Source organism: Pipistrellus hanaki (genome assembly GCF_964339955.1).
Source record: "Pipistrellus hanaki genome assembly, chromosome: 1".
NCBI classification, from domain to species: domain Eukaryota; kingdom Metazoa; phylum Chordata; class Mammalia; order Chiroptera; family Vespertilionidae; genus Pipistrellus; species Pipistrellus hanaki.
Window position 1 is genome coordinate 54,961,440 of NC_140503.1, and position 27,272 is coordinate 54,988,711.

At 44.8% G+C, this 27,272-nt stretch overlaps 2 protein-coding genes across 3 annotated transcripts in view; one reads left to right on the plus strand and one right to left on the minus strand.

Moving 5' to 3' along the window:
• SLC27A2 (solute carrier family 27 member 2) overlaps positions 1–697 on the minus strand; it is a 40,397-nt gene extending 39,700 nt beyond the window's left edge. The window contains exon 1 of one of the 2 annotated variants that reach the window (XM_084894244.1): positions 6–697. In XM_084894244.1, coding sequence (XP_084750370.1) covers positions 6–483 — 478 coding nt within the window. In that variant the 5' untranslated portion in view covers positions 484–697. The remainder of the gene's footprint in view (positions 1–5) is intronic. The other variant, XM_084894243.1, reaches the window with a different exon arrangement.
• A 9,841-nt stretch (positions 698–10,538) lies between these two features.
• Positions 10,539–27,272, plus strand: part of ATP8B4 (ATPase phospholipid transporting 8B4 (putative)) — a 246,461-nt gene continuing 229,727 nt past the window's right edge. The window contains exon 1 of the mRNA XM_084898218.1: positions 10,539–10,724. The gene's annotated coding sequence lies outside the window, so the exon portion shown is untranslated. The remainder of the gene's footprint in view (positions 10,725–27,272) is intronic.

Consider the following 27,272-nt stretch of genomic DNA (forward strand, 5'->3'; position numbering starts at 1 on the left):
CTCACCTGGCGAGGCCAGCAGCACCTTGGCTCCGCAGCACTGGAAGCAGTGCAGCAGGGACTTGGCGCGGATGTTGTAGTTGAGGCACGCCATGGCGCAGCCCAGCTTGGCCAGCCCCAGCCACAGCCATACGAAGGCCGGCTCGTTGCCCATGAACACGGCCACGCAGTCGCCCTGGCGCAGGCCCAGGTGGTCCCGCAGCGCCCGCGCCACCTGGTTGCTGCGCCGGTCGGCCTGCGCGTAGGTGAGGGTCTCGTCCCGGTAGAGCAGGAAGGGCTTGTGCGGGGTCCGGCGCGCCTGGTCCAGGAAGTCGTGCAGGACGGTGCGCACCGGCCGCCGCCGCCCGAACCGGCGCACCCGGCTGGCCAGGCCGGCCACGTGCAGGAAGAAGCAGGCGTCCTGGAAGAGGTAGGGGCAGCACAGGTTCACCAGCAGCGGCAGCAGCAGCAGCCCCGCCACGGCCGTGTAGACGGCGGGCAGCATGGCGCCGAAGGGGCCCCCGGTGCCCTCCAGGGCGGAGGGCGCGCTCCGGGCGTGCAGCGCGGCGGCGGCGGGGATGCTCCGGGGGCGGCGGGCGGGCTGCGCGGGGCGCCCGGGAGGCTGCGGCGGCGGCGGAGAGCCTGGGCGGCGGGCACCTTCTTGGGCTCGCCGGCAGGTGCAGTGGCGAGGGGGCCGCCCCGCCCGAGGCTCCGGAGCGACCTGCCCGCTGAACCCGCCCCCTCGTGGGAGAGCAGCCACCTGCGCGCCGGCCCGCCCCGCGGGCGTCCCTGTGGCTTCAGGCGGCTCCGGGGACTCTGACACCGCCCCGCCCGCCGGCCTCTGAGCGTCTGGGGTGGCCGGGATTGGGGGGTGGAGGGAGGGGGGGGGGGGGCGGCAAGACTGGACTCCTGCGTTGTGACCGAAGTACTTGACACCTCGGAGGAGCCGCAGTTTCCTTATAAAAATGGTGATGACCCGGGGAGAGGGCAATGGGGGAAAAAGGAGACATATGCAATACTTTATTTTTTAAATATATGTTATTGATTTTCCACAGAGAGAAAGGGAGAGGGATAGAGAACTAGAAACGTCGATGAGAGAGAAACATCGACTAGTTGCCTCTTGCACACCCCCTACCAGGGATGTGCCCGCAACCAAGGTACATGCCCTTGACCAGAATCGAACCTGGGACCTTTCAGCCCACAGACCGACGCTCTATCCACCGAGCCAAACCGGTTTTGGCTATATGTAATACTTTAAAGAAGAAAGAATTAACAAAGAAATGGTGATAAGACAGCCTTAGTGGAGGTTCAGGTTCGAGGAGATAATGCAGGCATAGGGCTGTCATGTATTGCTGCCGTTCGTAGAGTGCCTTACAGGGATGACTTATTTGTGACGCTCAGTGAAGCGCCCAAGGAATACCAGCCAGTCCTAGCATTTGTTGGTAGCAGGTAGCAGGTGCGATGCCAAATCGGAATTCCATCTCTCCTTCCGGGTCCTGGGGGTTTTCAGCCTGGTCTCTCTTTAGCTCCCTTCTCCACCCCATGCCCAACTTCAGCCAGACTGCCAGGCTGTCTCCTGAGGCAAGAATTTCAAGGAAGAACAAAAGCGCCAGTGGTGGATAAGGGCTCGGGACTGTATTCCTACTTGGCCCTCCTGGCCCAGTCAGCACAAATGTAGGGTGAGGTAGTGCCATATTATGACAACTGAAATCAAGCCCCTGAGATGTCCTATATAATAAAAGCGTGATATGCTAAGGATGCTCAACTGCTCGCTATGATGTACACTGACCGCCAGGGGGAAGATGCTCCAACCGGTAGACCAATAGGTGAGCTTGCTGCTGGGGTGTGACCTATGGGGACTGAGCAAGGTGGTCTGGACACGCCCTGGAGCCCTCCCATGGTCCTTCCCCCACTGGCCAACCTCCTGCGTTCCTCCCTGCCCCGATTGTGCACTGGTGGGGTCCCTTGGCCTGGCCTGCAGCCTATCTCAATCCAGGACTCCTCAGGGGATGTTAGAGAGCCAGTTTCAGCCCGACCCCGCAGGCCAGGCCGAAGGACCCCACTGATGCATGAATTTGTGCACTGGGCCTCTAAAATATATATATATAAAATTTAAAATATTTTTATTGATTTCAGAGAGGAAGGGAGAGGGAGAGAGAGAGAAACATCAAGGATGAGAGAGGATCATTGATCAGCGGCCTCCTGCATGTCCCACAGTGCGGATAGAGCCTGAAACCTAGGTATGTATGTGTCCTGGAATGGAACCATGACATCCTGGTTATAGGTAGATGCTCAACTGCTGAGCCATGCCTGCAGCCCCCCCAGGATATTTCAATTTGTTTTTAATATTTTGTTCTGTTAAGTGAACCCCAACCCCCCTTGCCCCTTTGAAGATTCTCAACTACTTTCAGCCCAATTCAACACACATTTACTACGAGGCTCTGTGCGAGAATGTACAAAACAGAGGAAATTAAGCAAACATTGGCATTTCTCAAAAGCCATTTCTTTTAGTGTGACCTTTTCTTTTAATTAGTGAATCCTTGCTGCTTGCTACAGAGGAGGGTCAGGATATGAGTAAAACAGTGTTTCACTTTCTTCCTCTCCTTTCTCCTCCTCCTCCTCCTCCTCCTCTCCTTCTCCTCCTCTCCCTCCTTCTCCTCACCTGAGGATATGTTTTCAATGATTTTAGGGAGAGAGGAAGAGAGAGAGAGAGAGAGAGAGAGAGAGAGAGAGAGAGAGAGAGAGAGAGAGAGAGAGAGAGAGAGAGAGAGAGAAACATTGATGTGATCATTTGGCTCCATATGTGCCTGGACCAGGGATTGAACCTGGAACCTTTTGGTGTACAGGACAATGCTCCAATCACTGACCCACCCAGCCAGAGCTCATTCATCTTATTCTTCTGAGATAAAAGTAAGAATGCTTACTCCTGCCAGACACTCTGCTAGCGGCTTCCTGCTTATAATTTTGTCATCTAAAGGTGGCATTATCATGCTCACTTACAGGCAGGAAAGGGACCCTTGGAGAGGAGAACTAACACAGCTAGTAAGAGATGGAACTAGTATCTATTTTTGAACTGGTATCTGTTTGGTTCCGAACCCACGCATATATTGCCTTCCTATTCTCTAGGTTTCTTCTATCCATGTTTTCTTTTTCCTTCAGCAAATTTTCTCTCACAATCTTCCCCTCCCCATGTTTAAAAATATATATATTTTGTTGATTTCAGAGAAGAAGGGAGAGGGAGAAAGAGAGAGAGAGAGAGAGAGAGAAACATCAATGATGAGAGAGAATCATTGATTGGTTGCCTCCTTATGTACCCTACTGGGGATTGAGCCTGTAACCTGGGCATGTGCCCTTGACCAGAATCAAACCTGGGTCCCTTCAGTCAGACGTTTTATCCACTGAGCCAAACCAGCTAGGGCCCCTCCCCCACATTTCTACTCTCCTCTTTTTATTCCTGGGATCAGCTCTCTGGCTTTCCCCGACTCTTTCCAGCTACCATCTAGTGTCTGCTTGCATCATTTCTCTAGGGAGGAGTTGGTGGCCTTCCTTACCCCTGAGGAGAAGGCAGTAGTGTTGATCTAAGGAGGGCTCAGGACAGAAACCTTTCTGGCTGGCACCTCTTCTTTCCTGGTGAAGCTCAGAGCCAGCCCTCCGTTTCCATCCCAATGCCACCCTTCGTGGCTAGTCACTCCAAAGCCTCTTAGATTCCTCTGGTCTCATCCTTAAATAGCTACACTGCAGATTGCTAGATTATTGTAAATGCTCACTTCTCCCTTATCCTTGAGCCTGTGCATCAGCAATTTTTCAGTGAAATAAAATGAGACTCAAACTGGCTTAAGCAGAACAGGAATGAAAGCAGTAACTGCAGAGGCCAGAGATAGGACAGGCTTCAGGAGCCTTCATTTGTGGGATAAGTGCTGGGACCTGGACCCAGTTTCTCTTTTCACCATTTCTCTGTGTCACCGCCTCCATTCTCATGTAGGCTGTCCATCATGATCTAAAGATGGTTGCCAACCACTTAAGGTTACATGTGTCCTCTGTCAACTTCAGGCAGAATGTAAATCTTTAAAAAAATATATTTTTATTGCTTTCAGAGAGGAAAGGAGAGGGAGAGAGAGATGGAACCATCAATGATGAGAGAGAATATCATTGAACGGCTGCCTCCTGCAGGCCCCCAACTGGGGATCAAGCCTGCAACCTGGGCATGTGCCCTTGACTGGAATTGAACCTGGGGCCCTTCAGTCTGCAGGCTGACTCTCTGTCCATTGAGCAAACCGCCAGGGCAAGAATCTTTTTTTTAAAGAAATCTTTATTTTATTTTTTAAAAAACTCATTACCCATAGACACAGACAATAGTGTGGTGAAGGCCTGGGGCAGGAGGTGAGTGTGGGCTAGAAGGGGTTAATAGGGAAAATAAAAGTGACATATGTAATACTTTCAACAATAAAGATTAAAAAAAAAAAATCCTGGACTGGGCTATGTGCCCATTCTTGGACCAATCTTTGTGGCCTGGGGAAGGGGAACGCTGGTTACTTTAAGCCGGTCAGGGCGCACCCACGGACCTGGGAGCAGAGTCATTCACATACCAGTATCGTGAAGTGCAGACAGAGTCACAGATACAGAGAACAAACTGACAGCTGCCAGAGGGGAGAGTGCTGGGGGCTGGGTGAGAAGGGTGATGGGATTAAGTAAAGAAAAGATTCCTGGACAGAGACAACAGTATGGTGATTGCTAGAAGGTGGGATGGGGTGGGAGTTGAAGAAGGAAAAGGAGGGATACATGGTAGTGGAAGACTTGACTTGGGGTTGTAAACACAATACAATATAGTACAGATGATATATTATAGAATTGTATACCTGAAACCTATATACTTTTATTAACTAATGTCACTCCAATAAATTAAAATTTAAAAAAAAATCTCATATTGTGGAAAATATCAGGGTATTATTTAAAAGGTGAGAGGAAGGGAGAAGAAACAAATTTAATTTTCTTACCTTTCTTCCTTCCTTTCTTTCTTCCTTTTCTTTGAATACATCTTCCCAATGATTCTAGTGTCAAGCCTGGGCGCTACATTGAACTAATATTTTTCTAAATATTGCTATCATCTTATACCTCCACTGCTCAATTCACTTCAGTGACTCCCATTGCTTTACATCCTCTGTCACTCATGCCATCTATGGGCATTTGTCATATTTTTACAGCATATTTGTCATATTTTTACTAGAATACCTGGAGAACAGAATACTGAGCTGGGTCCCCGAGGAAGGAGGGGCTCAGGAGCTTAGCACATTGCTTACCCTTTCTAGGAACATCTTCTGGGAAGCTTTGTTTTTAAAATGAAGTTTAAACTTTATTTTCTGGCTCTTTGGCATTTGACTTGAGCTTTCACTGTACTCAATGAACAAATATTTTTTGAGTTTCTACTATGAGCAGATTATCATCAGGCATTAAATATTTAAAAATGGGCCAAAACTTCCGGGAGCGGCAAGCCTGGAGTGGCCGGGCCTGGAGCAGCAGCAGCCAGGCTGGGAGCGGCCAGGTCCAAAGCGGCTGGGCCCGGAACAGCCAGGTCAGGAGCAACCAGGCCACGAGCAGCTGGGCGTGGAGTGGCGGCAGCTGGGTCCGGAGCAGCTGGACCCGAGCAGCAGCAGCCAGGCCCTGAGCAGCAGTGGCCAGGCCCGGAGCAGGTGGGCGTGGAGCGGCCTGGAGCAACAGAGGCCAGGCCTGGAGCAGCCAGGCCCGGAACAGCTCGCTCCTTGCCTGCCCATGCCCCAGGACTGCTTCTCAGACATGGCTGGAAACTTTTGGGGGAACTTGAGGGTCTGCTGAATCAAGTGATGAAGGCTTAGATCTGGATGTGTTGAGTTGTTGTAGCGCTGGGGTGTTGATCTGTGAGTGCCTTGTGTGGGGTCTGGATGAGGTTGGTTGATCTATTTGGAAGTGTCTTTTGTGTGAAGTGTATCCTTGGGCATGTGGAAGTATTATTGATTTGAGAAAATGCTAAGTAATTGATTTGCTACCTGAAAAATTTAAAATTCTGAAAGTTTAAGGTCTCTTGCCAAAAAGGGGTTTTAAAGCTAACACCTTAACTTTAATGGAGAAAAGGGAGGACAAGCCCTTCCCACCCAGAACAGGTAATCCAATTCCAGCCAGCAGCTATCTTTAAACAATGTGCTCATTTACATTTGAATGACTACGCCTTTTGATAGCCTAAGGGCAAGTTTACATGTAAACAAGTTTGCTTCTCAGTTCCCAGGGCAGAAAAAACAAGGTTTAAAATTATTAGATTTTAAAATTTATTCTTAAAAATATAAAAGTTTATTAAAAAAAAACAAAAAACCAACCAAGGAAATTAAAAAACCTGATGAACAATATTAACTGTTGATTATAATAGAATCAGAGATACGGGAGGGGAGTGGATTGACAATTCTTGGGGGGGGGGGGGGTTGGTGGTGGGGTGGGGGGGAGGGGAGTGGTGGATGCGGGAAGAGACTGAACACAAACTATGGATGAGGACAATGGGAGGTGGGGAAAGGGCAGAGGGTGGGGTGGAAACCTGGTGGAGGGGGGAAAAATGAGGAACTTTTGTAATAATATGAACAATAAAGATTGATTTAAAAAAAAAATGGGCCAAAATTTAATTCCATCTACTATTTTTCAAGAACACTTTGTATTAGAAAAATATCATGCACATCCCTTTCTCCATGGTTTTGTTCTTGCCTTTTTCCACCCCTAAACTCCCCAGCCCTCTAAATGCCCTCTAAAAAGGCCAGGGAAAGGTCAATTGGGGATAAAAAGGAGATACATGTACTACTATTTGTAATACTTTAAACAATTAAAAAAACACACACAAACAATCAAGAGCCAGGCTGTGTGGTTACAACCCACCCCTCTATTCTTGTAACATTGTTTCTGTTAAAAGTGTTTTTGTAAAAGATGAATTAGCTAATATGTGACCCATAGACAAATGTCATATTTGTGAAAGAGTTCCAGAAACTAGCTTCAGGAAGGCTAACTCCAGCAACCAGATGTTCCAGTTCCAGATTTGCTTTCAACCATAAAAACCAGACCTCCACTTGACCAGTTTCAAGATAATCATCAGAATGGACTGTGCTGACTTAGATGCAGAGAACTTTCAGATCACTTCCGCCTGCTTTGGCCAGGGCTGGGGGACCTCAGGCTGCACCCCCACCTCAGCACCAGGCCAAAGGACCTCAGGCTGTGCACCCCACCTGGAGGAGCTTAATGGGGGACCTCAGGCAATGCACCCGGCCTGGCAGGGCATGATGGGCCCTCAAGGCACGTCCTCCACCCTAGTGCCATGCCAGGGGACCTCAGGCCATGACCCCTACCTCAGTGCCGTGCCAGGAGACTTGAGGGTGCGCTGGGGGGCCTGAGGTTGTGCCCCCCATCTGGTGCTGGGCCAGGGGATCTGAGGCTGTGCCTCCTACCTGGTGGGGCTTGATGGGGAATGGGACCACCTGGGTCTGGATCTTGCCCAATGGGGTGGGGTCGGCTGTGTCTCGCACGCTTTGGAGATGCTATGGGTGGGCAGGGACTTGATCTAGGTCCTTTGGCACGTCTCAGACTCTGACAAGAGGAAGATTTTCATATACACTTTACTAATTTTCTTTCATCTCTGACACTTCTATTATAGAGAAAGGGCAAATAGCAATAGTAAAATACTTCCTCTAATTAATCTCCTTTTAATGTGCATGAATTTTGTGCACCAGGCCACTAGTATTTCATAAGGACATTTAGCCATTGAAGACAATTAACCATTCAGCATTAGCTAGAAGGATATTGTGCAAGCTATTAATAGACTTCTCTTAGCATTTTCATTAGTCAGGAGTATAATGGTGTTGGGAAAATCTGATAAAGGTAAGCAATGGTAATTGGTTGTTATAGATTAACTAACGCAGAACATATAAATTTTGGATTTAATCATCACTGTTTGGAAGTGTTCTGTGTCTTTTCAGGGAAGATGAATGAACATTGAGAGAAAACTGACATTTTTTTTCCTCATTAATGACACTTCTTTTCATGAAGCATGAGTTTTATCACCAGTAATTATCTTCTTTCCTTTTAGCAGACTGGTGTAGAATCACACAGCCATAATTAAGTGGAAATTATTGTTTCCCCCCCCCCCCCAAAATATATTTTTATTGATTTCAGAGAGTAAGGGGAAGGGAGAGATAGAAACATTAATGATGAGAGGAAATCATTAATTGGCTGCCTCCTGCACACTCCCCTACTACTGGGGATTGAGTCTGAAACGTGGGCATGTACTTTGGGAATTGAACCAAGACCTCCTGGTTCATAAGTCTGTGCTAACCACTGAGCCACCAGCCCTGCTAGTTCTTTCACATTTGCTCTTCTGTATAACAAAGGCTAAATATATTTTAGATCTCTGACAACTCTGTGAATATTCTTTTTAAAAAAAATATATTTTATTGATTATCCACAGAGAGGAAGGAAGAGGGATAGAGAGCTAGAAACGTCAATGAGAGAGAAACATCGACCAGCCGCCTCCCACACACCCCCTGCCGGGGATGTGCCCGCAACCAATGTACATGCCCTTGACCAGAATCGAACCTGGGACCCTTCAGTCCACAGACCGAAGCTCTATCCACTGAGCCAAACCAGTTTCGGCATCTCTGTGAATATCCTAAAAACCATTGAATTGTATACTTTAAATGGGTGAATTGCATGATATATAAATTATCCTATATAATAAAAGCTTAATATGCAAATTGTCCCCCCAGCCCCCACTGGGAGATTGACTGGGAGTTTGGTAGTTTGACTGCTTGCTATGATGTGCACTGACCACCAGGGGGCGGCATGGAACATGGTGATGTGGCACTGGCAGTGGGCAGCAGTGGAAGCACTGCTGGCCTCAATGGACCCCAATGAGAGCGGGGCTGTGGCAGAAACGTGGAGCAGGTGAGTGGGTGGTGCTGGGCCAAGGTGGGTGCAAGCAGAGGCCCGATCACCCCTCTGATTGCCCTACAGAGGGCAACCAGTGGTGGCAGCAGGGGCAGGGCATTAAGGGAGCTGGGTGGGAGAGGGGGGAGACCCCGACTAATCATTCTGCAGATGCCAACCAGCAGCCAGCAGGCCCTAATCGCCCAATTGGGGCTGGGCCCCAGGCTGGGACAGGAAACTGGGTTGGATGGTGGTGACCAACCTTCTGCGACACCTGGGCAGGGGGCTGCGACCTCTCACTGGCTACCTAGGGGTGGGGGTGATGGGGACGGAGGTGTGGTGAGAATGCGGGGTGTCCATCGAGCTTGCTCTCACCCCCCCTGCTACACTCCTCTGGGACGCCAGGGCTTGTGCACTGGGGAAGCACCCGTGCTCAGGTGCCGTGCACCCGCGAGGAGCCTGCCCGCACCTGCATGGCCTCTTCCTGGTGAGCCGGGTCACAGCAGTCGGGACTGCAGTGGCTGGTCAGACTCCCCGAGGTAGGAGCCAGTCTGTGGGGCTGGCCGGGAGAGAGTGCACTGCCCGCCAGCTTCCGAGCGGCGCCGCTGGGTGGCCCAGAGGCCCATGTTGTGTCCCCGCCTGCAGTGTCTGGCCATGCTTACCACATCTTCACATGGGGACTGGGGTGGTGGTGGTGCATGGGACCTAGATGCTGCCCAGGGGCCCAGAGGTCAGCTGGGACCTGCCCTTCCACTCCAGACGCTTGTGCTTCGATCGCTGGCCAGGCCTAGGGACCGCACCTGTGCACGGATTTCATGCACTGGGCCTCTAGGACTACAATAAAACTGTTATCAAAGAAACAGAAAGAAAATGAGGGGTAACTTCGAGAAAGCATTTATTTCACACTTAGTAAAATTTCCACTAGATGGCAGTAACACCCCAGGAATAAGATTCCTAAACTGCTTGGAAAAGGGCTAAATCTACTTGGAAGGCACTGTGAATCTTGCGTGCAGTCTCCTGCCTGGTGCAGAAATTCTTTAAATGGGTTTACTCTTCAGATCATAGTAATTTAACTATTAAAACCTACTTCTCAATCCTGTTGATCTCACTGTAGTCTAACAAAAGAGACTCTCCTTCTGAATCAATCTCTACACGGGCCTCAAATCAGACTAGATACTATGAAGAGTAAGTATTAAAACTAATGTTAAGATTTAGTAAAATGTATTTTTAAACCTACAGTTAATTAAAGTTTCTTTATTCTTAGTTCAACTTAGTTTGATCATGATTTTAAAAACAGGTAAAAAAAAAATAGACAACTTTAAAAGTAAGCTAAACAGCAAGAGTCATGCTCAATCCGATTAAGAACTGGCAGCTATCTTCAGGAATTGTAGAGGTAAATATCACACTCCCCATAAATTCAGCAGATCTTGCAAAAATCACTGTTTAATATCAGTCACAGCCTTTCATGGCTCTGCTAGGCTCGAGGAACTAAGCAGCTTCCATTGGCAGGCTCATCCCAACAGCTAGGCAGGTCGGCAACTAGTCTTACTGCCAAAAGCCACATATTGAGTGCCTGTGAAGCGGCCTGGAACCTGCAAGCAAGTGCCAAACTGCAGGATTCCTCTGCTCTTCATCCTGGTGTTTGGCTGCTTCCTACTTTCCAGCTGGGAGTGGGAAAGTGGTCCACACAGGGATTCTGGTAGCGCTGGGCTGAGCTGGGGATCCTGTTTTGAGGAAGTGACAATACAATCCCCAGAACTGACTTAACAAGACCACGCACAATATTTGCTAGTGTAATATGAGGCGGTACCAACTGTTTCCGTAAGTGTGGAGGGGAGCAGTGGTTCCCTCCACTGGGACTAACCAGGAGGGCTTCCAGGAGAAGGTGAGCTCTGAAGGAGGCGTTGAAGGGAGTGTAGGTATGAGTTGGTATTTGGGTAAAGGTAGACACTGTGGCTAGGAGGGAAGATGTAAAAAAAAAATAATTGCAAATATGCCATCAACATTATTTCCTTCTTCCATGATGAAATGAAGGAAAATATAATTTGATTGTGAATGCAAAAATAGTATATAATGGTCATAAGATTTTTTTTTGTTTGTGAATGTCTTCTACTTTTTCTTCCCCTCCTTTGCATTTTTGCCACCAATATCATACTAGATGTTGGCTTTCAATTACGAATAGGCTTTGCTATTATATACGTAAGCGATGAATCCACTACTTTTACCATCACCAGTGAGATTTGTATTTTCGTATGTTTTCTTGTCAGGTCAGCACCCTTTAAGTTCAGTATAAAGAAGTCCCTTTAACCTTTATTTTAAGACTGGTGTAATGGCAATGATAGTCTCATGGGGGTTCCCTTGTACGCAACAGATTATTTTTCTTTTGATGCTTCTAGGACAGCAAGACGTGTAAAATCTTCCCTTTGGGAGATACTGGAGTTTGGAGCATGGTAGAGGGAGGGTGCGAAGATGACACCTGCTGGCTGGAATGGTAGAGGGAGAGCATATAGATGGTGCCCACAGAGGGAGGGAGGGAGAGAGGGGAGAGAGAGAGATGAGAGAGAGAGAGAGAGAGAGAGAGAGAGAGAGAGAGAGAGAGAGAGAGAGAGAGAGAAAGAGAGAGAGGAGAAAGAAGACTAACACTGAAAATAAAGATAAAGATAAAGATAAAAATAAAGATAAAGATAAAGATGCTGGCTCTTAGATTTGTGCTGAATGAGATTCTGCTCTTCAGGCTTACACTTTAGGAGCCTCATTCACGTAACGTTGGCTGCCCTGGGGTAGGTGAGTCTGAGCACTCAGGTCCTTTAAGAGCCATTTATCAGATCCTTAAGGCCGTGGGTCTCATTATGGGGAGCCCCCTGGGTTTTCAAAGCTAAGTGTTTTGAGAACTCACCTCTCAGATGAAGGTCTTAAAAGTTGGGGTGCTTAATGTGGGGTTCAGGGAGAAGCTCCTGGTTTTGAGTTCCCTTTATGGTGAAATTGTGGTTCAGCCTCTGCCCAGCTCACTGTTGTTTCCCTCTTGTTTGTGTGATGTGAGGGCCGGAGGTTTTTAGGTGTTTTTCCAGAGGAAGTTGTCCTGTGGGTAGCTGCAGAATCGATGTGTCTATGGGGGAAGGTGAACCCAGGATCCTCCAGGCACCAGAACCTTCTTCTCAGAGTTTTACTCTAAAAAAATCCCTCTCTGATGGGAAATAAGAACCATGGACTGCGATTGTGGTGGCAAGACCTCAGAGAGTCTGAAAACTTTACCTCTTCCCCAAGTGTTTTTGTCTTTTGTTTTTCTTCTGTGCAGATCATCAGTGGACACCCTTAAGAGGGAAAGGACCTGTGTGTTTGTCTTCAGGGGCAGCACAGCAGGAAGAGGAAAAGGAATGACTGCCCTTATTGCAGCTGGTCTTAGGAAGGGGGACAGAACCCTAAGGGTTGGGCCAATGGAGGCAGCTTTAAGAAAAAAGGAAAAGAGCAATGAGGAGGTGGCTCCGGGAGCAGGTGTGGGCCAAGAGTGTCTTGGGAAATCACAGGCACTAGATATCTGACTCACAGGTTTTTTTCATGGTGGGCTTCTAGAAGGTTCTGGTACATTCTCAGTTAGTACTCCCCCAATCTGCCTGCATGATGGAACCATCTTAGGAACTTCAAATAGTACAGACACCCCCCCCCCCCCCCACACCCAACCCCATCCCGTCTGAGCCCAGAACTGCAGAATCAGAATCTCCAGGAGTGGGGCCCACAGGTCTCTATGTAAAAGTCCCCTGTTGGCTCTCTTGCAGTTTATTCAGGTGGATATTTAGAAACCACAGCTGTCAACATATTAAAATTTATACATAAATAATTTCCCTCAGAGAAGCTGAGTGTGTTGTTTCATTCCACGAGTGTCTTAAGCCCAGGAACTAGCATAAATAAAGTCATGTTATGGTACATGATACATATTAATACACTTTGGAAAATAACACTTACTGGTTAATGATATTTATGGTACTTTTAAACTTTTCCCCATCCTTGCTTATCTATATTATATCTACTTAAAGAGTTCCTAGTGTCGACTGGGAAGGGTGCTGGGTAGACAGGGAAAGGGTTATTGCTCCCACATCACACGTTAGCAAATTGATTGTAAGTGACTTAAGAAGGGCCTGAGGCCAGTTGTAAGTCAAGAGTCAAGACCTGCACTGACAACCTGGCTCATCTTAGACGGTTGGAAAGCTGTGAGCTCCCCTTGCACCAGGTTGTCACGGTTACCTGGGGAATCTCCTAAATATCAGTGAGGGCTCAATGTATCCATCTTTCCTACCCTGTTGTTCTCTTTCCGTTGTTTTCAAGCTCTTAATTACACAGGAGGAAATCTTATTTTAACTTTCCCAGCTCATCTCATTTTCCTTGTAGGCTGTTAGAACAAGTCATCTATAACAACTGACTCCAGCATCAATTTTCTCTCTTAGTCTTTATAGTCTCTTTCCTCTCTTCTTTGCTCCACCCAAGTAACTGTAATTTAGGTCACACAATTCCCCCTCACAGTTAATTAGAATAGATACTTCTGAAAACTTTCTTCATTTCCCACGGCCACCCTTTTCCTGCCTTTCAAATCCTCTTTCCCACTAGCTACTAGTCTTTCCTCAGCCCCTCCTTTCCTCCTCCTCCTCCTCCTCCTCCTCCTCCTCCTCCTCCTCCTCCTCCTCCTCCTCCTCCTCCTCCTCCTCCTCCTTCTTCTTCTTCTTCTTCTTCTTCTTCTTCTTCTTCTTCTTCTTTTTTTTTAGCAACAAGTGAATTTTTATTTATTTATTTATTTATTTATTTATTTATTTATTTATTTATTTATTTTTCAGAGAGAGGAAGGGAGAGGGAGATAGAAACATCAGTGATGAGAGAGAATCATTGATCGGTTGCCTCCTGCACACCCCTACTGGGAATCAAGCCCAAAACCCAGGCATGTGCTCTGATTGGGAATTGAACTCTGATTTCCTGGTTCTTAGGCTGATGCTCAACCACTGAACCTATAGGCCTGGCAGAACACCAGTGAATTTTATATTTGACTTTTGGTTTGTCAGTTTATAATGTTCTTTTTTTTTTTTTTTTTTAAATAAGTTTTTATTTTTCATATTATTACAAATGTTCCTTCCCCCCCCCCCCCCCCCATTGCTCTCCTCCACCAGGTTCCCACCCCACCCTCTGCCCTTTCCCCTCTCCCCATTGTCCTCATCCATAGGTGCACAGTTTATGTTCAGTCTCTTCCCACGCCCCCCTCTCCCCTTTTCCCCAAGAATCGTCAGTTCACTCCCCTTCCATACCTCTGATTCTATTATATTCAACAGTTAATATTGTTCATCAGATTTTTTTAATTTCCTTGGTTTTTAGATTCACTTGTTGATAATTACGTATTTGTTGTTCATAATTTTTATCTTTGTTTACTTTCTCTTCTGAAAGAACCCCCTTCAGCAATTCATATAATTCTGGTTTGGTGGTGATGAACTCCTTTAGCTTTTTTTTATTAGTGAAGCTCTTTATCTGGCCTTCGATTCTGAGTGATAGCTTCGCCGGGTAGCTTATTTTTGGCTGTAGGTTCTTGCTATTCATCACCTTGTATATTTCTTGCCATTCCCTTCTGGCCTGCATGGTTTCTGTTGAGAAGTCAGCTGACAATCGTATAGGTGCTCCTTTATAAGTTACTACCTTCTTTGCTCTTGCTTCTTTTAATATTCTCTCTTTATCTTTTGCTCTTGGAATTTTAATAATGATGTGTCTCGGTGTGGTCCTCTTTGGATTCCTTTTGTTTGGAGTTCTGTGCACTTCCTGGACTTGTAAGTCAAATTCTTTCACCAGGTGGGGGAAGTTTTCTGTCACTATTTCTTTCAGTATGTTTTCGATATCTTGCTCTCTCTCATCTTCTGGAACCCCCATAATTCTGATGTTGGTTCGCTTGAAGTTGTCCCAGAGGTTTCTTACATTATCTTCAATTTTCTGGATTCTCTTGCCTTCTAGCTTCTGTGGAGGAGTGTCTTCTGGCTCTTTATGTTCCAAATCTTTGACTTGATTCTTGCGATCTTCCCTTCTGTTTTTAGGACTCTGTAGAATATTTTTTATTTCAGACAATGTATTCTTTATTTCTTGTTGTTCCCTTATCATTTCTTGATGGTCTCTTTTCATATCCTCATAGGCCTTATCCATCTTTTCTAGGAAATTCTTGAAAAACCTTATAAGCGTAGATTTGAACTCTATATCCAGACGCTTTTTGTCCTCCATTTCTTTCGTTTGTGATCTATTTTGTTGTCGCATTTCGCAGTTACAGATGGGACGGGATTTCAGGGTGGAGCCTGCAGCTTTGGCTTCCGTCAGCCCCGCCCTATGCGGGTCCTTCAGTGCTCGCTGCCGGCGCCTCTGAGAGAAAGGTGCCCTCGATTTTCGCCTGCTGCCAAACAGTCTATGCTCTCCCACAATGAGCCCGGTATTGGGGTTCAGTTCAGTTGGAAGTGGAGTTGGAGGTGGCGTTCACAGCAGTCTGGAGCCCCAGTCTCCTTCCCGTCAGGGCAATCCCGCGGCACAGCTGACCGTCCCTTCTCTGGGGGCAGTGTGCGCGCCTCCGGGACCTCCTTTCTCCGCTACCCCGGGGTTCCGACTTACAGCCCAGCTCCCTATGGCTGAGCCTGAGTCCCCGGGGTCTGGCCCAGAACGGGGGTTCAGAGCAGTGAGGGGCCCAGCACAGTTGGAGTTTTATCTCCTTTCCGCTAGGGAACGCCCGCCAGGCACTCGGCCTCCCTCCTCTCCGGCTCCGTCCTCTTCTCGCGTGTCTCCGTACCTTGGGCTTTTACAGCTCCTCCGTGCTTCCTTCTGGTTTTCTCCTTGCTTCTTGTTGTAGGATTTCCAGTCAGTCGACTTTCCTGTAGTTCTGGGTAATGTCCATTTTATATTTTAGTTGTATTTTATTAAAATTGTTGTGTGCGGCTGCGGCTAGTTGCCTACCCGAGCAGCCATCTTGGATTCTCCCTCAGTGAAGATTTCATAATGTTCTTTATTATCCATAAATGAGTGAGGCCATGTGGTATTTCTCTTTCATTGACTGGCTTATTTCACTCAGCATGATGTTCTCTAGTTCTATCCAGGTTGCTGCAAATGATGAGAATTCCTTCTTTTTTATGGCAGCATAGTATTCCATTGTGTAGATGTACCAAAGTTTTTTGATCCAATCATCTGCTGACGGGCACCTAGGCTGTTTCCAGATTCTAGCTATTGTAGATTGTGCTGCTATGAACATAGGGGTGCATATATCCTTTCTGATTGGTGTTTCTAGTTTCTTGGGATATATTCCTAGGAGTGGGATTACTGGGTCAAATGGGAGTTCCATTTTCAGTTTTTGAGGAAACTCCACACTGTTCTCCACAGTGGTTGCACTAGTCTGCATTCCCACCAGCAGTGCACGAGGGTTCCTTTTTCTCCGCATCCTCGCCAACACTTGTTGTTTATTGATTTGTTGATGTTGGCCATTCTGACAGGTGTGAGACGGTACCGCATTGTTGTTTTGATTTGCATCTCTTGGATAATTAGTGACTTTGAGCATGTTTTCATGTGCCTTTTGGCCTTCCTTCTGTCTTCTTTTGAAAATATCCTATTTAGGTCCATTGCCCATTTTTTAATTGGATCATTCATCTTCCCTTTATTTAGTTGTATAAGCTGTTTGTAGATGTTGGAGATTAAACCTTTATCAGTGGTAACATTTGCAAATATGTCCTCCCACACAGTGGGCTTTCTTGTTGTTTTGTTGATGGTTTCTTTTGCTGTAAAAAAGCTTTTTATTTTGATGTAGTCCCATTTGTTTATTTTCTCTTTAGCTTCCATTGCCCTAGGGGCAGTATCAGTGAAGAAGTTCTTTTCGCATATGTCTGAGATTTTGTTGCCTGTGGATGCTTCTAGTATTTTTATGGTTTCCCGTCTGATGTTTAAGTCCTTTATCCATTTTGAGTTTATTTTTGTGTATGGTGTAAGTTGGTGATCTAGTTTCATTCTTTTGCATGTATCTGTCCAATTTTCCCAACACCATTTATTGAAGATACTGTCTTGATTCCATTGTATATTCGTGCCTCCTTTGTCAAATATTAATTGAGCATAGTGATTTGGGTTGATATCTGGGTTCTCAATCCTCCTTTTCCTTCTTATCCTTCCAGTTATTGCTCCAGTCATCCCCACACAGGCCCCAACTGGGTCCCCTCTTCTGCTCTCCTCACTCATCACACGCTACACACAGCTTCCAACAAAGAATTCTCTACAGTCAACATCCAATTCAAAAGGCCATGTAGGCTGGGACTTGTTTGGCTCAGTGGATAGAGCGTTGGCCTGCAGACTGAAAGGTACTGGGTTCGATTCTGGTCAAGGGCATGTACCTTGGTTGCAGGCACATCCACAGTAGGGGGTATGCAAGAGGCAGCTGATAGATGATTCTCTCTCATCGATGTTTCTCTCTCTTCCTCTTTGTAAAAAATCAATAAAATATATTAAAAAAACAACAACAAAAAAACAAAAAACAAAACAAAACAAAAGGCCATGTAGGCCTCTCAGAGCCTGTGCTATTAGGTCTAAATTTTTAGCCTTCTTGATCTTCCATACCCTTAAATGGTTGTCCTTTTATTCACCATACTCATACTTTGCAACCATCCCTGGTTACTTTCTCACTCCTGCCAGGCAAATAGATTTTATACTTCCTACCATGTGCTCATTCTGTCCAGGACATCGCCTCATGAACAAGCTCCTTCTTCCTACGCCTTGCTAGGTGATGTCACTCAGCAGCAAGTTCTTCTCCCGAGGCCACATGGAGTTGAGAGAAAACACAGCCTTTGGTCTTGGATAGACACTGGTTCAGACCTTCTACTCTTCAGAAGCTTTCTCATCTTCAAGAGGAGGATGGCAACTCTTTTTATAAGTAAGTCTATGGTGAAGACCTCAGATAATTTTGACTAGCCCACAGTGGACATAGATTAAAGCTGGCTGCTACGGCTGCACTAACACCAGCTAGCAATCACTGCTCCCTCTCCTGAGTCCCTCTCCGGATAGAGTAGCAATTGGTAATTGTTTTCATGTTTTTCATTTGCACTGTTTTAACATGCATATGATTGTGCTTTGTTTGTGAATTTTAAAAATATTTCAGAACATATTTGAGAATGAATCATGTTCCTCAGTAGGCTGTGTTTTAAATGCTCTTATTGAGCCTTTCATTGGAGTTTAGGACAGTGTAGTACATTATAGTGGGGGATAATGTTTTTCTCCATACTGTCTCAGATTTGGAATTTGGAGATACTTTGAGGGTTTAGTTGCTGGGAATCTCCTTTATGTACCCACACTGAGAACTGGCACTCTGTTGTTACTGAAAGGGGCCAGACAAAGAGGAGCCAGGTCCTGGCAGATAGATATAGCCTGTGAGGGAATGGGGCACATACTGGCAAGAAGGTCCAGCTGCTGGGAGGAAAGGAGTAAAGCTAGTAGAGAGATGTGAACCAGCATGACTCAGAGGCCTGAGGACATTCAGGGATTGGACTTTGGTCCTTGGAGGAGGGGGCTGGCCCAGTAAGAGCAAGGTAGAGTTCTAGTTTTCAAGGGTTCCAGGCAGAGACTTGCACAAGGGACTGGGCAGAGGAGAGAAAGTTACCTGGCTTCTAGGGTACTCAGAGGTCAAGGGGTGGACTGAAAGTTTCAACCCTCTTATTACATGGTTGACTCCATTGGCAACCAGCCCCCAACCTTAAGTGCTTTCCAAAAGTCACCTCATCAACATAAAAAAGACAAATCAACTCTATCCCTCTAATCACTTAGGAAATTCCAAGAGTTTTAGGGTCTCTATGTCATAAACAGGGACAGAGACCAAATATATATTTCTTATTATATATCCCAATGCCCCAGGAATAAGATTTGCTGAGTACCAACAAGATGGTAGGCATTCTGCTAGTCATTGAACATAAAGACATGCATGAGACAGACAGTATCTTTTTTCAAGGAGCTTAGAGTCTTAAGGAGAAGACAGACATCATTAAACATCTGCATGATGACAATATGAATCATCCCTTTTGTCTTTGCCCTTTAAGTTATAACCAGTAGGACACCCATAAGCCAACAAAGGATGCTTTGCACAGCACACCAGGATGCCTGTGAGATCCATATGGATGTACATCTGAAGGTGGACTGGACCTGGTGGGGGCAGTGGAACCAAAGGAGCAGTGCTGGCAGAGCCCACGACCAGAGACTCCAGGAGATGTGGCAGCACCTGAGACTGGAGGCTCCAGGAGCTGTGGTGGTACCTGCGGCCCAGGTATCTCCCCTCTTCCCAACAGTGGCAGAAGTGAGATCCCAGCCCTCCAGCACCCACAAACCTAGTGTCGCCAGCAGCTGATGATACTCTAAGCACATGGTAACCAAAAGAAAGTGATGCTTAGACAAAGTAGACTTCAAGTCAGAAAAGATAACAAGAGACAAAGATGAATGTTGTATAATGATAGAGGGGACAATTCATCAAGGTAACATAACATTTATTAATATATATGCACCAACATAAAAGCATCAAAGTATATAAAACAACTATTAGCAGACCTAAAGGGAGACACTGACAGCAAGCCTATATAATAAAAGGGTAGTATGCAAATTGTCCCCTTGACTGGGAGTTGTCCTGGAGTTTGACCAGGGGGCAAGGCTGGCTGGGGGAAGGGAGGGAGTACCTGGCTGGCAGTTGGCAGCTGCTATGGACCCTAACAGTGCACAAATTTTGTGCCCTGGACCTCTAGTACAATAATAATAGGAAACTTTCACACCCCACTTACATCAATATATAGATTATCCAGACAGAAGGTAAATAAGGAGATGTCAGCCTTAAATGACACATTAGACCAGATGGACTTAATAGAACACTCCATCACAAAGCAGCAGAATACACATTCTTATCAATTGAACATAGAACATTCTCAAGGATAGATCATATGATAGGACACAAAACGAATCTCAATAAATATAAGAAGATTGAAATCATATCAAGCATCCTTTTCAACCACCACAGTATGAAACTAGACGTGATGCAGCAAGGGCGGTACTAAGAGGGAAGTTTATATCAATACAGGCCTACCTCAAGAAAAAAGAAAAATCTTAAATAGACAATCTACTCTTACTCCTAAAAGAATGAGGGAAAAAACAACAAAAAAAAAGAAAGGAAGACCAAAGTCAGTAGAAAGAAGGACATAATAAAACTTAGAGTGGAAAGAAATGAACTAGACTAAAAAGACAGTAGAGAAGGCCAATGAACCTAAGAGCTCCTTCTTTGAAAAGATAAACAAAATTGACAAAATTTAGCTAGACTCATTCACTAAAAAAAAAAAAAAGAAAAAAGGAAAAAAAAGAAGGCTCAAATAAATTAAATCAGAAATGAAACAGAAGTTACAATGGATACTACAGAAATTCAAAGAATCATAAATGCCAACTAATTAAAAAAATCTAGAAGAAATAGATAAATTCTTAGGATCAACTTCCAAGACTGAATCATGAAGAACTAGGGAATCTGAAAAGACAGCTTACTAGTGAGGAGCTTGAAATGATAATTAAGTAGCTCCTCTCTCCTCACAAAAGAGTTCAGGAGCAAAGATTTGAATGTAAGACCTGAAACCATAAAACACATAGAAAAGCCCTGGCCAATGTGGCACAGTTAGTTGAGTACCATCCTGGAAACTGAAAGATCACTGGTGCTTTTCAGCCATCATTTCCTGGTCAGGGCACATGTCCAGGTTGTGGGCTGGATCTCCAGTCGAGGTGCATGCAGGAGGCAGCCAATGGATGTTTCTCTCTCACATCGATATTTCTCTCTTTTATCAAATTTTCTCTCTCTCTCTCTCCATCTCCCTTTCTCTCTCTCTGAAAACACACACAACATAACAAAACAACAAAACAAGCAAGCAAACAAACACACACACAGAAGAAAAATAGGTGGCAAGCTTATCTTCTGGACATTTATCTTAGCAATGTTTTTGTGTATCTGACTTGAAATGCAAGGGAAACAAATGCAAGCCTTCCCCCTCCCCCAACCCAGACACACACACACACACACACACACACACACACACACTAAAAAACAAAAAACCCACACAACCCCCCCCACAAAAACAAAAACAAAAATAAAACAATAAACAAAAAACAAAAAATAAATAGGACTACATCAAACTTAAAAGATTCTGTGCAACAAAGAACCCATCAACAAATTGAAAAGGCAGTCTACTGAATGGGAAAAGATATTTGCAAATCGTATGTCTGATAAGGGGTTAATGTCCAAAATATATAAAGAATTTAATAGCAAAAACCCAATCCAATTAAAAGTGGGCAAAAGATCTGAAATACATACATATGCAGTGGAATATTATTCAGCCATAAAAAAGATGAGATATTATCATTTGCAACAACATAGATGGACGCTGAGTATATTATGCTAGGTGAAATAAGTCTGGAGAAAGACAAATGCCATATGATTTCACTCATAGGTGGAATATAGAAGACAGCACAACAAAACAAACAAAAACAGAGGCAGACAACAAATTGGTGGTTACTAGAGGGGAAGAAGGTGAAGGGAGGGAAAATAAAAAAGGGGGTCAATTGTATAGTGATGGATGAAAACTAAAATTTTGGTGGTGAGCATAATGTAGTATATGCAGATATATTGTCATACATATGAAACTTCTATAATGCTATAAACTGATATTACCTCAACAAAACAAAACAAAACAACCCAAACACCTGTTTTCTGACTTAAAGGTGCTTAATGTAGAATGAAGGATGTTCATGATAATGTTAATGACCTTCCTAAAGATCATTCTTCAATAACCAGAAATCTCACCTGTGCTTCTCTTTAGAATACACTCTGTCAATTAAAAAAACAAAACAACCCGGCTGGTGTGGCTAAGTGGTTGAGCATTGACCCATGAACCAGGAGGTCAGGGTTCAATTCTCGGTCAGGTCACATGCCCAGGTTGCAGGCTCGTGCAGGAGGCAGTCGATCAATGATTCTCTCTCATCATTGATATTTCTCTCTCCCTCTTCCCTCATCTCTAAATAAAAGCATGAAAACAAAACAAAGCAAGCAAAAACATTACAAGTAATGAAGTAAATAGTTAAAAGTATATAAAGAAGCACAGGAGGCTGGAGACTTATTTTCAGTCAGATGAAGGAGGTCAGGGTCAGAAGAGAATGAAGTTGGTTCTGGGATCCTGTAGGTGGGGGCTGAGTCGAAGAGCCAGTGGGCAGGGGAGGCTAGGCTGGCAGCCCTGGGCAGTGGGATCTTGGTTTTACAGTTCTAGATATCTCCTGTCAGGAATCACTCCTCCCCCTCCCCCGGGGGACAGTTTCTCCCTATGTTGGTGTTACTTTCTCTACCTGTTTGTGCTTGTCCAACTTTAATTTCTGTCAGCCCATCAAGCAGGAAACATCTTGTTGTGCAGGTGAACTCCAGGACTCAAAATGTGATTTCTAGTAAAAATATATATTTACCACATCGTTGATGAAGTTACTGTCCCTAACATGTATAGTCTAGGACGGTGGTTGGCAAACTGCAGCTCTCGAGCCACATGTGGCTCTTTGGCTCCTTGAGTCTTTAGCAAAGGCCAGCTTAGGAGTACCCTAATTAAGTTAATAACAATGTACCTACCTATATAGTTTAAATTTAAAAAAAATTGGCTCTCAAAAGAAATTTCAATCGTTGTAGTGTTGATATTTGGCTCTGTTGACTAATGAGTTTGCCTACCACTCTCCTAGACTACCAGTGAACATTTCTCAAGTTCAAATTTATAGGAAGATGACTAACAGTAAGAACTACCTAATATTTGGACTATTAGGCTCAGTATAATACACAAAAGTCATTTGAAGAAATATTAACCAATCTATATAATGGACACATTTAATTATTTACACAGTTTTCCCATACCAGCAATTGAGTCCTGTTCATGCTTACTTTGTTTTAGAAAAAAGAAAGGCTATAGAATGCGGACAAACTTATTGGAAGATGGAGGAGGTGGTGGTGGTGGTATGGGTGGATATAAGGGAGGAACAAAAGAAAAACAAGATAAAAAGTGACTGGAAAGTGGTATTTTAATTTAAAAATTTTCTTTCTAATACCTGTTTTGAAATTGAGATATATTTACAGTTAATGAAATTTGGATGACTTTACAAGTTAGACTTAAAAAATATTTACTCCCTAAAACTCATTCTTTATGAGTTTGGATAAATGCATACTTTGACGATCCATTTACTGTAGTCAAAATATAGAACGACTTGATGTTCTCAAATGTTATGTTTGTTTTGGATTTCTATTGCCATGTTTGGGTATCAAGTTTACAAGTACACTTCGCATGTGATTGCTCATCCTTGGCATCCTGCCTTCAATTCCAGTACCTGGTCCAAAGTGGACAGTGGTGTCTTTTAGGGAGTCCGATGTGGCTGATGACTGAACATATATTTCATTTTACATCTATATATGTACCAGTGATGCCTTGTCCCTTGCTAATGACACATACCCGTTTGCCTTATCTCTGATCATTTCTCTGTGTATGCTCCCCAAAGTGAGAGGAGTAAGTCCCAAAGTATACACAGGTGAGGTATTTTGTACGCCTCCAGGTTGCCCTCCAGAAAGGTTGCACCACCCACCCTCTCACCACCAGTGTATGAGACAGACTGTCCCGGGGTGGCCTACAGATTGCAGGATGACCATACAGTTGATTTTCTCAGCGAGGGTGATGCTGAGGTGAGCATCAGAATTGGCAGGTTGTGCTCACAGCCTTTACCAGGATATTGATCATTAAGTTGATCAGTGGGAACTGGGGTCAAGAGTTGCTGAGCAGAAAATCTTGAATCTTGTCACCAAGGTGTGGGATAGTGGAAAGATGATTGAAGTGGTGGTCTGGAGGCCTAGGCTCTGGGGTTTAATAAATGTTAGATTTCTTTTGTTCCCTCTCTGACGGTCACTTGTCTCGCTGATGGCACCGCTCCCAGCTCTCACCCTAAGCCCAGCTCTGAGGAGCATGCCTGCCTCTTCGCCAACAGAGGAGCACAGTGAGCGTTGTTCACAGGGAGGGACGGCAGATGCTTCTTGGTGAGGAGTGACACAGAGCAGGACTGCTCTTGTGCCCCAGCTGTTTGTTATGCCTTAAAGAGGCAGTGATTCAGATCTTATCCCAAGAGCACATTCTAAGAAGTTCCCCATAACAGGAGAAAATGCTGCTGGTGATTAGTCAAAAACGTTTATATGTCCCTTGGTGATTGATCACTTGTGAGTCATGGTGACTCACTGTGATGCTCAGCATTCAAAAGACACAAATCTGCAAAGAAAGATAGAAGCTTAAAAAGCCATCCCTGGGCATATGTCCTTGCAGAAAAATTTACCCATCAATTGGTAAGAGCGGGGGATATTGGGCAGCTGCCTCTGGGGAGCCCATTGATTGGCACATGCTAGGTTCTTACTGGATGAATGAAACACAATTAGAGCATGGGTAGGAAAGTGTTTACGGGAAGATTGGCATCAATCAGTGCTAACATGGCGCTTGATTCTGTGGCTGTCACATGTACTAGAAGGCTCTTGCACAGTGCTTGATGCAGGGAAGGGCATCTACCTTGTAAGTGCTCCAGTAAAGATGAACAAATGCTATGGGGGTACAGCATTCAGAACCCCAGCAAGAGAAGTTTTATTGCTCCTTTAGGGCTTAATTCCTGAGCTGGAAAGAAATACATTTATTTCTCCGTCCAATGTTTTAATCATAACAATAAAGTACTATCCATACACTAGGCTATCTTAGATCCTCACAGCTGGAGGGGGTAGGTTCCACTATTGTCACCCCAGTTTTACAGATGAGGCAACTCACACCAATAGGTAGCTTGTCCATTGGTATTTGGCTACAAAGTGGCAGGGCCAGGCTTCACCCACAGGCAAGCTTAACCCCAGAGCCCCCACTCTCGCGCTCATGCAATGTGTCCTCTTAAGACACACCAGGCCTGTTCTGTACCATGTCACAGGATATTTCCCCCAAACGAGACATCTGGTCACTTTCAAAAAAGAGAGGGGAGGAAGTAAACTCATTACTACTTGCCAAATAACCACCACTCATTTAGCAAAGCAAACAATTAGGATAAAATATCTTGATCATGGAAAGAATCAAACAGCCCTTCCAAACCAACATGTAAGCCACATTCTCTGTGGCCTGGCTTTATCCCTGTATGGGTGGTAAATGAATTAACCTTTTTGCTCCCCGCCCCCCCCCCCGAACATTTTGACATTTTATGGACGTACAGAAATGCATTTATGAAGTGCTCATAATTTGAAGTTTCTGCATAGCACTCCTCCCTTTATTCCTTGCCACGATAAACATGCCCAGAAAGCAAGTTCACAGAAGGTTGTGAGCTTTGAAGTCTTTGAAAAAAAAAAAAATCCAAAAATTATATGACAACGTTGTATATGTAATCACTGGTGAGAGCAAGCCAACATCTCCCCAAGTGCCAGACACACGGCCCCTATAAATCCCGGGCTAAGAGCGGAGAGTGGTGGTCCTGTTTACTTAAACCCCAGGAGGGAACGGGCATGGTTAGCGTCATAGTAACCGACACAATCAGGAGACCCAAATAGAATTGCTGCTACCAGTTGTGTGCATTTAGATGTCATGCCTGTATCCATAGTTCAGAAGAAGAAAGTCCCCACACTCAAGGCTGGATTAAATAAAGCAGCTTCGTCTTTCACTGAAATGTATGTCAGCGAATCACTAAATGCCCGAGGATCATACAGTTCAATCCCGAGGAGATAAAGATTTATCAGGGAGAATTTACACTCTTTTGGAGGCCCTTTGAAGTTACATCTGTGTTCTCTTAACTGGACTGGACGTTTCCCGGTCAGACCCAAGAGGACCCTGGGACGTTTCTCTTTATGGTGCTCTGCTCCAGTGGCCTCAGTATTTAGTTACCGTCTTATGTATATCAGGTTTCCATTAGGGTGACCTATGAAAGAGTGTCCAGGAAGTAGACTTCAGTTCATGGCTTATCAGAAAGCATCTGATTATCGTGTGGCTAAGGTCCCATGCGGAGTTCCTGCACTTGGATTTTTCAAACAATTTGTTCCCTACACTTTTGTAAAAGTATGCAAATTGTGATGGGTTGTTTTAAATGGAAAGCATGTTTAGGAGCGTAGATAAGTGTGCACTGAAAATGTCACCTGAAGCAATGTTGATGGACAGATGTGACATGTGAAATGCTCTGGGTTGATCTCAAGCAATTCCCACAAACCACAGTGAGAATGATTCCTGGAAACAGCATTTAAATGAAAGGTTCTCTGAAGTGTGATACCATCAAGTTATGGTGGAGTGATTACACAGTGAGAGCACTATGGAAAGACTCTTCAGAAAATTGGCAGAGGGTGGAATCCAAATGACGAAATCTACAGTATCTCCTTGATCAACCCACAGATTGAGAGTTTGTCACACTAAATATTTAATATAGATGAAACTGAATATGTCACAATTATATCTCAAAAAGGGAAAAGAGAGCTTTCAGATTTCAACCCCCTAAGGACTAAAGAGTGGCAACATAAAACCTTTAAAACTTTCCTCTAAGGTTAGGTTTTGAAGTTCAAGTTAAGATGGCCATTCTAGAGACCCCCTGAACATTCAGGCTTCCTGAAGGATCTGGTTAATAATGTGCAGGTTTTATTTTACCAATGAGAGTAAAAATAACTTCACCCTCACATCTGAGGAGTCTCAGAATGACTGTTGACCTTGAAATGTTCTCTCTTCCTGCTTGGTGATAAGCTAGCAAGACTGGGACATGAAGCTCAAATAGATGGACTGGGGACATGCCATCATCTTTGACTTTCCTTCTCTCCTTTTCCTTTCTGTTGCCAAGTGCTATTTAAAGATTTTTTTCTTTATTGATCAAGGTATTACATATGTGTCCTTATTGTCCCATTGGGCCCCCCCCCCCTTCCCCTCTCATGCCCTCACCCCTCTTTTGTCTGTGTCCATTGGTTAGGCTTATTTTATGCACACAAGTCCTTTGGTTGATCTCTCCCCCTTACCTCCACTCTCCCCTACTTTCCCTCTGAGGTTTGATATTCTGATTGATGCTTCTCTGTCTCTGGATCTGTTTTTGTGCATCAGTTTATGTTGTTCATTATATTCCATAAATGTGCATCAGTTTATGTTGTTCATTATATTCCATAAATGATCATGTGATATTTAATTTTCTCTGACTGGCTCATTTTGCTTAGGATATTGCTTTCCATTTCCATCAATGCTGCTGCAAATGGTAAGAATTTATTTTTATTGATATTTTCATTTATTTATTTATTTATTTATTTATTTATTTATTTATTACCACAGCACAGTATTTCATTGT